Consider the following 13,792-nt stretch of genomic DNA (forward strand, 5'->3'; position numbering starts at 1 on the left):
ACCTCCAGGCCTGGCTCCAGAGTGGGGCCCCGGTGACCCGCGTCCGGGCGAGGGAACACTGTGTCCAATACTTGTATTCATCATAGGGGTCTTTGGGCTGCACTTCGTCTGGCCCCTCACCTAGGACCTGTCTGCCTTGGGTGACCCTACTAGGGGCATGAAGCCCCTGACAGCATAGCTCCTAGGATCATTGGGACACTCAAACCCCTCCACCACGATAAGATGGCAGCCACAGATCATTGTCTGTAAACACAGTTTACTGTACCATCCACAAATGCTGCTTAAAACTCTATCAGGCAAAGAAGAAGTCAGATGTGAACACTATTAAGAACAGCCCACGTCTTCTCTGGGCCTGTGTATATTTAAAATGGACTGAGGCAAAGTGAAAAACTTTGATCAGATGAATCAAAATTTGACATTCCTTTTGAAAAACAGAGATACCTTGTCCTCCGTACTAAAGAGGAGAGCGACCATCCAACCTGTTATTAGTGCACAGTTAAAAGGCCAGCCTCTATGATGTTATAGGGATGCATTAGTGCCTCAGTTGTGGGCAGCTTACACATCTGGAAAGGCACCATCAATGCAGAAAAGCATATAGAGGTTTGAGAACAACATAGGCTCTCAGCCAGCAAAACAATGCAAAAGACCCAGGACTGTTGAACAGCTAGAATCCTCCATCAGACAAGAATGGGACAACATTCCCCTTAAAAACTGCAACAACTGGTCTACTTAGTTCCTAGACATTTACAAACCTAGACATTTACAAACCATTTAAAGAAAAGACGATGCTTCACAGTGGGAAACATGACCATGTCCCTGCTTTTTTTTTGTTTGTGTGTTTTTCAAAGGACATAATTTCTTCTTTAATGTCTGATTGTGAATAAAATATGGGTTTGTAAGATTTGCAAATTATTGCATTCTGTTTTTATTTACAACTTTTGGAATTTTTGGAATTGGGGTTGTATATGTATGTGTGTGTGTGTGTGTGTGTGTATTCATACATGTGTGATGGGGAGGAGCGTGACTGGATATTCAGGTCTGTTGAGTGAGTTCGTAGTGTTCTTTTATGCCTAAAGACTAACAGCTGATGGTCTACACGGGGACACAGTTCAGTCTCTAATGGCAACAAATTCTGCCTCAGCAATCCCACACCTCTCTTGTACAATTCTAATTAGGTTACCGTGGATACGGGAAAAAACAACTCAGGCAGAAATGGACTGGATGAGGTGGAATCAAAGGTAATTTCAGAGTTTGGTTATGTGGAAACTGAAAAACAGGACCAGCCATCACCGTTGTATCATCATCTGCTCTTCATCTCATACCATGAGTCTCTCTTTTTTACATTCCTCCACACACAGTGTCATCAGTGGACATGTAATTTACATAGCAGATGAAAGGCTGAATGGTGAACCAGGCAATCTGTTCACAATGACAGACTGTAACTTTTCTCAGTCTAGCAGTTTCAGAACTTCTGTCAACAACAGTTGGTCTCCAGTGATTCATATTTTATTTTCTGAGTGAAAAAAAATCTGCTAATTTGTGTTTGCCAAAACTGTGCGTATTGCCTGGTTCACTGAATTGTATCAGTATCAAGTAGACATACAGTGTTCTATGGAGGGATAGAATTCTATGGAGGAATAGGTATGTGCCCATAAACCTGATTCCACAAGGAATCGAGTTGCTGTTCCTAAAACTTTAATCTTATTACAAGGTATTTGTTTGCAGCTAGACTTTTTTCATCTGGAATTAATTTCAATGGGAATGTACATATTTTTCTAGTGCTTAAGCTTTAAAGCACTCTTACTATTTGCCAGTTATTCTTTAGTTTGTCATGGTTTTCAAGTCGTATCTCCTGCAAACTTGAGAAAGTGACCGGGTTTTTAGCACTGAGGATAATGAGGTGAAGTGGGCAAAGGGGAATGATAATAATTGCTGACAGGTGGAGATGGGTGTGGCAGACAAACAGGGGCAGACTGAGGATAAGTGGAAATGATGACAAAACAAAGACAACAAGAACAAAACCAAAACACAGAAAACAAAACATAAGGCCAAAAACAAAAAAAAACACTTACTTTGTGATGATGTCCTTTACATGAACTTTTGAATTGTCAAAACTTTTCAAAACTCTTCCTTTTTCACATCTTTGCACTTCTTATACAGTTTATACATCAAAACATAGGCTTTTTTGGGATCTTCTTTCACTCAGTGTGTCTTTCACTGCTATAAGACCTACGGCTTTCTCTCAAATCTCCATTGGGATCCCTAACCTTGTCTTTAGAAATGTTCAAGTTGTTTGTTATTGCTTCCAAAGTAAAAACTGAACTTTGAAGCTAAGCTCTAGGTACTTTCAAACAGCAAAAATAATATATTTGTCTGCTTGTCAATCAACAACAGCAGAACACAACCCGTACCAGTGGCTTCCATAGTAGTTCTGTAGTAAAGCGAGCAGTGGATGAATGGACAATCACTTGTATCATCCCTTTTCTGTCCAATATGTAGTATTTTTGTGCCCACAGTTTCAAAGAAAAGCATAATCAATAAAATCAGTATAAATAAAATCGGTATAATACTTGATTTTCACTTATTTTGAAAAGGGAACTAAAAGTAATAGTGGTTCCGAGTTTTAAAGAAAAACCTGAAGTCAGTTTAGTGTTGTGTAAAGCTTATAACTCAGCTGCAACTAGTTGGAGACAGAATTATGAGAAAATATGCAAATTTTTACTGGGATTCATACTCAGTTGGTACTTGTGACATGTTTGCAAATAAATTACTAAATTCCTGAAAATGGTGTCCAAATTGTTTGTCAGAATTTAGTCAGTCATGTCTGACTGTTTCTAACTTATTCTTTTTTTTGTCTCCATTTGCACAAGTTGGTTATATAGGTAGCCAAACCTTCCAAAAATTGTTTTACATTCATCACACTTTCTGATTTTTGGAAACTAATCTGATATGGCTTCTAAATAAGTTCCAAACATCTGCAAAAACTACTATTTTTAGAGAAAGTCTTGCAACATGAGATTGAGACCTTGTGACTCAAGGCTGCGGCATACTCTATGAGAAGTCAAGAAGTTGGTTTGCGGATATGTGGTTGTGAGCCGCTTGTTTTCGCACACACCTTTCAAAGTCCACGAGACACTTGGATCAGAACTCACGGGAAGCTCTACCCTCATTCTACAGCATCTGTCCATGTACAGATGTTTGCTTCCTTTACAGTGACCAGACGTGTTTATCATACAGAATGAGACAGTTGGCATTTGCAAATTTGACAGTTCACAATAATAAGCGAACAAAGAGAATGTGTTGTTATGCTGCCCAACTGAGGCGTACTTCCTCCTGGCCACCACAGCCATGAAGAGCTGCCTGTGTCTCTGTGTGGTCTTTTTAAGTTCACATGTTTATAAGTTTTACTGGAACAGTTGTATAGATGGCTGTATTTTGTAACAGCCTCAGTCAGCTGCTTCTCAGCAGAGCAGTGGAAGCAAATTAATTCCATTACAATTTACCTGTTAATCCACATAAACACATCCACAACAACTGCAGACCAATGACACAATACTTGGTGTAAACCCCCGCATGAAAAAGGCCGACCAGGCCCTTGTGTCACGAAGGGGCAGACGAAGCTGCTACACAAGCAAAAATGACGCCATTTCCGTCACCTGAATCCTCCTGAATGAGAGCTGACACGTACACACAGAAGCCTTCATGCAAGGAAATTAAGAAACCGCGTGAGAGTTTCAAGAAATTTCAGAAACTTCTTTGCAAACAGTCGCAAACAAGTGAGATATGGGCTTAAGCTAAGCCAGTGGGTTTTAGCTTGTACCTCTTTTAATACAAATGTTATCAGCCTTCATATTTAAGTGGCATCAGGAAAAGGTTCCTTCTCATATTAAAGTAAAGTTAAGCTGAAATAAAACTTTGTGCTTGCCAAACATACTTCTACGAATTTGGCACAAGTCATTAATTTAAAAATGGATTTATGTGGAAATGATTAGGCTAAAAGACAAATCTACTCAGCAACCCTCATTTAGTGCAAGTATCTCAAAGGATATTAGATACTCACTTCATTCAGCCTGCATCCTTTCTGATTTCTCCAACAATTGCACCTCCACCTCTTCATGATCATCTTCCTTTGTTGTTTTTCGGTATGAATTTGATTTGTGTTTATTAATGTACCATGTGCTACAGATAACATTAATACACATACAATAAATGTCACTGCCATGACATTTACTCATGTTACAGGATAAAAACACGTATTACTCTGTGATATATCACAGAGTAATACGTGTTTTTATTTGTTTATATAATATGTTTACAATAAACCTTTTGTGTATAAAATTGCTTTTTGTAAGTAGAGAAATAGCATTTTCTGCAAAAATTCAGTGAATGCCTTTGCCTAAATTTGCTAAAGACACTAGGTAACTAATTAGCAAGGGGTTAGCTAAAAGCCAAAAGTAGCTAAATGCTAAAACTAGCAAAACATTACCTCAAAGTAGCACAATGCTAGCTAAAACATAAAAATAGCAAATCACAATTCCAAACTAGCAAAACATTTGTTAAACATAACAAAACACTAGTCAAAAGTAATGAAACACTAGCTAAAATTAACAAAGAAATAATAGTAGTATTAGACTTAGCAAAGTTAGTACTATTAGGTTTCGAATTAATAGAATTACTATTAATAGAATTTGCTTTAACAATATAATTGGTATTAGTAATAATAGTAGAATTACCAATATATGTAACAAAATTAGCATTAGCAATAGTATTAGTAACAAAGGTATGCTGAAGTAGATTTTAAAAAGAATATTTTTGAAAGAGTTGGAGATTTTAATGTATCTTCATAGGGAAAATCTTTGTAAATAAAGTTAAATATTTTGAAAACTATAAAAGTTACAAAAGCCAAAAGTAATGGCACCTCTCTCCTGAACGAGTTGAATGTTTTTATATATGAACAGTTCAAATACCACAACATATGTGAAATGAGTTGGATGCTGAAAAACATACAGAAAAATAAAAAAAACAGGAAAACAAAAGAGTGAAAGCTAATTCAGCTGTCACACAACCACAGATTTACTGAATGTGACTGGTCTGAATTTAATTACATTGGGGCTATAAATGACTGAAAAGTAAATAATTGGATATTATTATCATGTTTATTTTCTTTGTACAGAACCCTAATATTACTTTTATTGTAAATTACTTCTATATAAGGACTAATTAGATACATTAGCTCAGTCCTTTATCTCAACCCTTTAGACATGGTGAATTAATTTGGCTAGTTAAGTCAGCTTTTATAACATGTACTATTCTAGTATTTAGGCTAATTCCTTAAGTAAATTTCATGAAAACTCTGACAGTCACCCTAATATCAAGTAAAGAGGACACATTTTTGTCTTTGTCTTAGTATGTTTTTTCTTCTTTCTCTCTCAGATCTCCGTCAAAGAGCATTTGAAACAGCTTACTGATGCTCACAGGGACTTTGGCCTTCCACATGGTAAGTAAAGCCCACTCACACATGCAGCTAAACAAAATGAGTTGTCCAGTTTTTTTGCCTCTGAAAACAAGGATTTTGAAAAACCTTCAGTGATGGTTATGTTGGAATTGAAACCTTAACATTTTAGGTTGCAGACCAAACTGTGTTGCCATTTGTGTGGTTTGACTTAAATATTTGCAACACTATCTCCTTTACTGACATTAATTTAGGGATGTAGTATTATGGCCACATTTTTTACTCTGGCATGCTTCTGAAAGCACCTTAGCTGTGTCTGTGCACTTTTATGAAACACTCTTTGAATTCATCAGTAATTGTTCAATTTTTCTTTGACTATATAGCTGCTGTCCTATTTCCCCTAGTACCATCTAGTGTCACTGCTTCACCTACCAGCCACCGCTCCAAACATGAAACTATTTTGCAGCAATTCATGCTTCTCACAACATGTGCTCATTTCATGCTTTACCCAGCAAGTGTTAGCACAACAAATTACTTCAATGCAGAGAAAGCATCTTAACAAGTGCTTATCACAGCTGCTGCTATATGATTAAGGACCGTTGCCTGTTTCATGGTTTTGTTTAAAACATTTAAATATAAAGTCTTCTGGTGAAATAAAGTTTACTCACCCTAAGTGCTGCAACTAAAACCATCTTATGAAACAAAAGCTTCAGGTACATAGAAGTATGCTGGTTCTAATCCTGCTAGCTTAGTATCTTTATATTTCTTCATTTTCACTAGTCTGATGGATCAATGTGGAGGTCAGGTGCTCATTTTCTGACAGTAAAGCTGAGCTCACCCATGACCATAGTGTCTACTTTAAAATACTTTCAAAATAAACTACAATGGCAGATACAAATGCTGGGACTTTCAAAGTTTGTTGTTTTTTCTTTCTTTGTTTGTTTTGTTTTTACAAGGAGGTGGGTGGTAGATGTTGTGTTGAAAACAGCCATTGACCAGAAAAGCCCAGCACTACCAGGTGTTGCTGTAAGGAACAAAAAAAGACTATTCTGTGTACAACCCTGAAAATTGCAGTAATTCTTGGACTTTGCCCATTTTAACTATACTTCCACTGTCAGTAAAATATAGTTTTATGAGATTTGAAAATCATTGTGTTCAGTTTTTATTTACATTTTACACAACATACCATATATTTTTCATAATCAGGGTTGTACACAGAATAGTCTTTTTTTGTTCCTTACAAAAAAAGACTATTCTTTTAGATGTCACCTGGTAGTGACATCTAAAACATGAAACACTATAAATAGTATCTTCCTCTACTTCTTTTCTGTCATGGCAGTTAGCAAAATGTAGTTAAATGGAATGTGCACCTAATGCTAGATAGGAGCAGTGACCACCTATGCCTAAAATATTATTCAACTGGTTTGTTATACCCATCCCAGATATCTAGTCTTTTTGTTTCTAGTTTTTTAAGTGGCAGAAGAAAACTTGTTTGCTTCTGCTGTCTTACAGTCAAAATGTAAAAGTTTTTTTTTTTGTCTCTTGTGTTGTGTTTTTCAGCATCTGTAGAAAGTCCATTCGAGCAGGGCATCTCTCCAAACAATGTGCCCTATTATATCAAGTAAGTACCGATCTCTGAGCGTTAGACTGACAGATTGGACTTTCTCAAACATTTGTTTGAAAGCATGAAATAGTTGCAAAAAGTTAGTGGTGTCCTTTTTATAATTTTGACATGTTTTATTCTGTCAAAGCAATCTCAGCAGTAGGTTCAAACCACTGATTTTATTGCTCTGTGGTTCTCATCTCTATACTGTTACTGTAGACTATCTAGAAAAATGCTAGAAAAGCTTACAAAAATTGCTGTTCTCTATAACTTTCAACAAATTTAAGAAGAGGGAACAGGGCATTTGTTTGAGACAGTTTTCAGCGATGGAATGGTCCACTTTTGGTGATGAGTTTGTGGAAGTAAAATGTTTTATGCAAAATTAGAGTGGTAACAGTCATCAGGGATTTTTCTTGACTAAGGCCACGGTGTGATTTTATTTTATTGTACTTTTTTATTATTTTACTAAGGATAACAGCCTCTAACTCAGAAATGTTATATTTTATCTTAGCTTCCAACCACTCTAATAAACGCTTATATTTACTCTCCAACTGAACCAACATTTTCTCATCAAAAAAAGCCTATTTGCAATCCCCAGTACACCAAACCAGACATCCTTTGGATGATTAAATATACATCAAAAGATTACTTTCAAAGAGTTTCAATAAAACCCATCCAATGGTTCATGAGATATTTTGGTAACAAACACACACAGACATGGAAAAAAGTCGTCATTGAATATATATATACACCTGATTAAAGTCCCACTCTACTCCACTGTACTGGGGGGCTACTAAAACTTGGCGCAAGTTGTGTAAACAACAGAAGCGCTATGGACAATGTTGGCCCTATGTTGTTGCTGTTTTTTAAACTTATGGGGATTCTCCTGAGACTCCAGGAAGAGAGGCGCAGTGGAAGAAATGCTCTGGATGCCGCGATTGTTGTGCGGAGTAGGACAGCTGTTATCCCCTGGAGATTTCAGGCTTTACAGTGCCTTCAGCTGGGGGACAGACGGCATAAATGTTGCAGGGTAAGCTAACTCTGCTGTTTATATTCCTACTGTTCGCTCTTTATGCTTGCATCTGGCCACACCCACGACCAATGAGTGAACAGGAGCTAAGCTTGCGCCATCCACAAAGCAGGGCCCGCCTGGCTGGCCCTACTCCGAAACAGGGACCAAAGAAGCAGGGCTGACCTCGAAAAAATGCAGATGGAAACGCACGCAAAGCAAGCGAAGTAGAGTGGAGCCGGGACCTTTAGAGCCGGTGTAAAAAGGGCATAAAATGCCATCTTTCCTTAACATAAGATGGTCTTAGTCTAAAACTTTGGCATGGAAGGCAACGGCCTAAATTCATTCCTTCAAGGAATGAAGGAACAGGGTATTCTGTGGTGATGCTTGTATTTTCAACAAGTCACTGTACACTTACATTTTCTGTAAGTATATGATGAGTGGAATCATTTACATTTCCTAAACAATTTTATAGTTTGGATCAGTCACCATAGTTACATGACTTCTATCAATTTCTTTACAGCTTTGTCACAGTTGGTTGCTACTTCCACAGGAACTTTACTATTTTGAGCTAAAAAGAGCCTAATTATAAAGTTTAATGAACTACAATTAAGCAAATTTTCTGCAGTACTGAAGCAATGAGAAAGAGGACTTCCTTTTTATGGGGGCAGCTTTAACTAGACTGTTCAATCCCAACAGCATGTCCAAGGTCAAGACACTGTACCTCACACTGTGGCTGATATTATTAATGATACCACCACCATGCTTGGCTGCTTGGTACAGTTTTCTTAGCTTTCAAAGTCTCACCATGACTCACATTTTCTCTTGTCTGACTAAAAACAAAATCGTCATAATGTATTTTGATTGTCTTTGAGTGAAAGGGTGAAAGAGGAGCGCATTGTAAAGCACTTTGCAAAACCCTGTTGATGTCAAAGGGGCTATGAACAGGTTCTTGTTGTCTAAAAGTATCTTGAGAAATTAGAGAATGTAAGAAAGTTTTTCTGCCTTTTGGGAGCAAAGTACTTTTCTGGGATTATTTTGTACTGTAAGATATTGATTATTAAGAACTTTTCATAAAAGAAAGATTTAATATTCTAGTCTGGATTTACTATAAAACAATGACAAGCTAAATTTGAAAAAAATATCTACTGCAGGGCTGTTCAACTTCAGCTGCAAGAGGGCCATAAATCCAAATTAGAGGTGCTTTGAGGGCCACAGGCAATAATTAAATGCAAAGACAGATGATTATGTTTTTGTGTATGTCTGTCTCTTAGCAAAGAATCTCATGAACCACTGGATGGATTTTAATAAAGCTTTTTAAAAATAATTCTTAAATGTATGTATACAACTTTTGGAGCTAACCCAGTTCGAAATGGCCATCATAGCCAACTGACTGTAGAAACCACAAAAATGGCTATAATTCAACCAGTTTTACAGATACTGAGCTAAAATCTGGTGTGGTTGTAGCTGAGCCTCATCCCCAACACATACTTTGAGCTCCACGTACTGTGTGGTCTTTTTATATAAATCTTTGGCATTACCTCATGGTGTCAACCATGTCTGTCTGTAAGCAAAACAACTGCTCGGATTTCAACAAAACTCTCAGAAAGTAGTCATTGGATGTACAGCTACAACTGATTAGCTTTTAGGGTCAACCTGATTCAAGATGGCGGACACAGCTAACCAACTTTAGCAAACCCAAATATGGCTATAACTCTGCCAGATTTACAGATGTTGACCTAAACAGCCAATTGACTTTAGAAAACAAACAAATGATTTTAATTAATCAATTTTACAGATATTGCATTGGCTTGGTACTAGCTGACAGTCATTTACAACATACTTTAAAACACATTGGATTCCATATAAAGTTATTTTCAAGGTTTGACCAAAACGACTCTAGCGCCATTATTTCACAACATAACATCATTAAACACTGATTTATGTTGGCAAAGTGAACAAAAAGTACTTTTAGGTCTATTTGCTTTGAAATCGTCAAATTTCCAAATCTACTTTTTATTTATGAAAGACACCTCTTGACGCTTGCATTGAGCTTAACTAACGCCATTTTTTGTGTTGTCTTCTGTCCGTACTGCAAAGGTCAGAAGGATGGACTGATCAGACAACTGCTTACAGGTGCACATGTTTACCCACCCCTCCCTGTTGTCAAGTTTTACCAAAGATCTGTTTGACAGGCAGACTTCTACTAACCTAATATGGCACTCAAAATATAATAGTAGCTCTGATACGATTACGTAAATATAGAATTATACTCAGACAAACCAGTTTGGGATTCTGGCAGCTTTATGGGGTCTTTTTTTGTTTGTTTGTTTAGAGGGCCGTATGGGGCCTGCGGGCCACTTGTTGAATAAGCTTGATCAGCAGTCCTTATGAGTTCTCATTGCAGCATTTTAAATAAGCTCAAGGCCTTTTAGTGGCACACTTGCAAACAAATGCCCTGAAGGATTCCCTGATGTATACACGACTGCCCTGTCATCATTTTGAATAATTATTTGGTAGCTGAAATTAGTGGAACAAGTACAGAGCAAATCTTTCAGATCTTTTCATTTGTACAGACCATCCAGAGCATGTGTAGAGAAGCTCGCATATGGTTGTGTATGTGTTCAAACAGTTTCTGTAACAGCTGAGACTTGCCTGTAAATTGCTGGCACTTTTCTCTTTTGTTAAAGCTTAATCAGGGGTATCTGCCTGATTACCAACCACCGCCAGCCCTCTCTCTCTCTTCTCCACTCAAGCAAAAGGCTTTTTTATTCTCTTTTTCTCCTTAACCTCTCTTCCTCCTTTTCTAGCTTTCCTCCTTTTTGTTCTCCTCTCTCCATGGGCTTGAATGTAGAAATTTGTCTCCGTTTTTACTCTCTCTGTCCCTGCTTGTCTCTGTCTCGTCAGAGAGGATGAAACCCCCCACAGAAGATGTTAAGGCTTCTTTGCTCCTTGAAACGCCAAGAAAGGGGGGAAGGGAGTCAGAGGCAGGGAGCCTGATCTCCGCCTTTTCTAGTCAAAGCAGAGCAGAGTTTCCAAGTTGCAGGCTGGATTAGACAGGAAGTAAGACAAGTGTATTTTCAAAGTAAAGGTACAGAACATAGTCAGTCATCTGAGATTCGCTTTATTTGTCAAAGCAATTTAAGCAACTAATTGACTGTTGGGCTAATTTAGGCAGTTAAACCTAGAAGGGTCAATCATTTAAAGTGAGATTTGGGCCCATAAAAAGTTGCCACTATTATAAGATGTTTTACAGCTATCACTCAAAAAGTCTAGTAATATTCTATCAGTCTTAGACAATCCTATCGTATCACTTCACTTTTAGTAAATGGGAGCCAAACATTCTGGAAATAGTAATGAAAATCAAGGAGACTTAAACCATACAATGAAAAGGATCTGTTCTTCAATGTTTCAGGAGGCTTTAGTCACTCTATTACCAACACCTATTGTTGTATTGTTCACCCCTGAATGAGCCGTGTGACTCACACTTCTACTAGCTAAAACATATCTTTTTTAAATCTCAAGTAAAGGAAATTCTTTGCTGCAAATCCTTGAAATTTTTAGACAGCTGGATTACATAAATCAAGCAATCCTGCTCCGATGACCACTGGCACCACTAAGGCCTTGACATTTTTGCAGTGTTACCCCTACTCATTCATCTACTCATGTGCCTATCCCTACCCATTTGGCCCTCAATTCAAAATTCAAAAGAGTAGCGAGTAAAATATTTCACTGGACACCCCTTCAAGAAGTTTGATGTTTTGAGAGAAGTAGTAGAACATAGATTGTTTCTTTTAAATCGCAACTGATTTTTGAGAGTCACTGTAGCACAGTAATAAGGTGGTAAGTACTATTTCTTGAAATTTATTGTGCTTCAGTTCTCCTCTAAAATTTTCTTCAAGACTGTAGTGGCTCAAGTTTCAACTTGGCTATTGTTCACTAAAGATTATTTTTGTAGCGAATCTGGCGATCTTTTCCTCAGGAGCTGTGTTTTTAAAATGTGAAATTGAAATTTTACAATTTGCTGGGTTCTGTATTCTTTGAGTCCTTGACTTCACTTACAGAAAAAGAGTCAATCAATCAGAATTTAATTTCTTCATCTAGCAGCTGACAGAACAGCTTTGCAAGATAGAGCCTTGTTATGGATCCAGACTGTTTGCTGGCTGTTTATTGAGTTGAATGTCTTCTACAAACAAATTTTGTCTCAGTATAGTTAGGAGCTTTCACAAGCATCTGAAACCCATTTGCAACCAGTCTGGAACCCTTTTCAGTTCTGTAAATCTGGAGTACTAGAGCTGTATTTTTTTTTTTTTTTTGTAGTTAAGTGTGCAAACACCCAGTAAATCTTTACCCAAATTTCAATTTCACTGGAAATTTGTGTAAATAAATTAAAAGAGTGTATTTCTGCACAGTTTTTAGTTCTCAACTAATCTCCAACCGTTGCCGCCCAGTAAAAAACTACATGTGGCATTATCTATTTGAAGAAGTTTTAGAAATTCCTCACCATTGTTTTAAATGGAACAAGAGTACCACCAGCACTACATAATATGCAGGGCCGTAGCCAGACTTTAAAAAATACTGAGGTCAACCACTCATTTTCCCCCTGCACATCGGTTACAATGAAACTTAAACTTAATTAAAATAGAAGCATTTATTTCAAACAAGTGACTTGAATGTGTATATGACATGTTTTTGTGTGTGTTTGTAAATTCATGGGGTGCAATGTCATCTTATGCAACAGAGGACTCAGGGCACAACCATGATGACTCACTGAAATGACATGAATTAGTTTATATGAATGTTGATTGTTCACGCTGCACATACACATTCGGAACACAAGATTTTAGCATAGATTTTACCTTTTTATCAAATACCAGAGAGGTGTTGTAGTTTTGGAGCTGGACCAGTTCTAGTGTTGTCCAGATGTAAAAAAAAAAAAAAAAAAAGTGCTAAAATCCCCCTTTATTGAGGTGTCACAAATTAGATTAAGGTTTCACATATCACACACTTTGTTTTAAATGTTCTGCAATCAGTGCAGAATAATCTGGTTCAGGTTTGAAGTGTCTAGGTGTTGTAGTTTTTTAACTAGAGTAGATCAAAGATGCTGAAGGTAGTGAAAAATTAGGTGTAATCGCCCTTTAGCCATTTTCCGAATCGGAAGCTGCAATCGGAAACCAACTTCAGCTTCGTGGAACTGAAGGAGAATATTTTTAGCAAATTACCTCAGTTGTGTTTCACCGTAAGTGACGCTCTTCTTCTTCTGGTCTTTATTTTAGCAGTAAGGTACGCAAAGCTGCACTCTTCTTCGTAGATATTGAGTTTGGCTGCAGCTGCACACAGTTGCAGCACCTCCTACAGTAAACTGGTGGAGCTAAGCAGAGAACCACGCCGTTCAAAAGCGTTGTTTTGATTATTTTTTAATAATATTGTGAGGATCAGGGTTTGGCTCCGCCTTGTGGGCAGAGTCACTAATCATTCTTCCACAGGTGTTCCAGTTTCCCACTGATTAGACCAGCCAGTACTTAAGCAGCAGGCGGCAGTCCTCCAAGACTCCGACCACTGTATATAGCTGCACATGTAAATAAACTCACTTACCGTTATTCTCGTCTCCGTGTGTGGTTTTGGTTTCGCTCTCTGGACAAGNAACACTCGAGTTCATGACAGTATGCTCCAGCCAAAAAAGACAATCCAGAGCGTTACCAAATCCAGTCACGTGAAGTAGATTCAG

General features: G+C 37.6%; 1 protein-coding gene across 4 annotated transcripts in view; it reads left to right on the forward strand.

Annotated features, from left to right (window-relative positions):
• Positions 1-13,792, forward strand: part of dmd (dystrophin) — a 272,414-nt gene that overhangs the window by 204,163 nt on the left and 54,459 nt on the right. For 3 of the 4 annotated variants that reach the window (XM_037973936.1, XM_037973937.1, XM_037973935.1), the window contains exons 50-51: positions 5,434-5,497; positions 7,013-7,073. In XM_037973936.1, coding sequence (XP_037829864.1) covers positions 5,434-5,497; positions 7,013-7,073 — 125 coding nt within the window. Of the gene's footprint in view, positions 1-5,433; positions 5,498-7,012; positions 7,074-10,164; positions 10,201-13,792 lie in introns of all 4 variants that reach the window. The other variant, XM_037973934.1, reaches the window with a different exon arrangement.

Source organism: Kryptolebias marmoratus, linkage group LG23 (genome assembly GCF_001649575.2).
Source record: "Kryptolebias marmoratus isolate JLee-2015 linkage group LG23, ASM164957v2, whole genome shotgun sequence".
Lineage (NCBI taxonomy): Eukaryota > Metazoa > Chordata > Actinopteri > Cyprinodontiformes > Rivulidae > Kryptolebias > Kryptolebias marmoratus.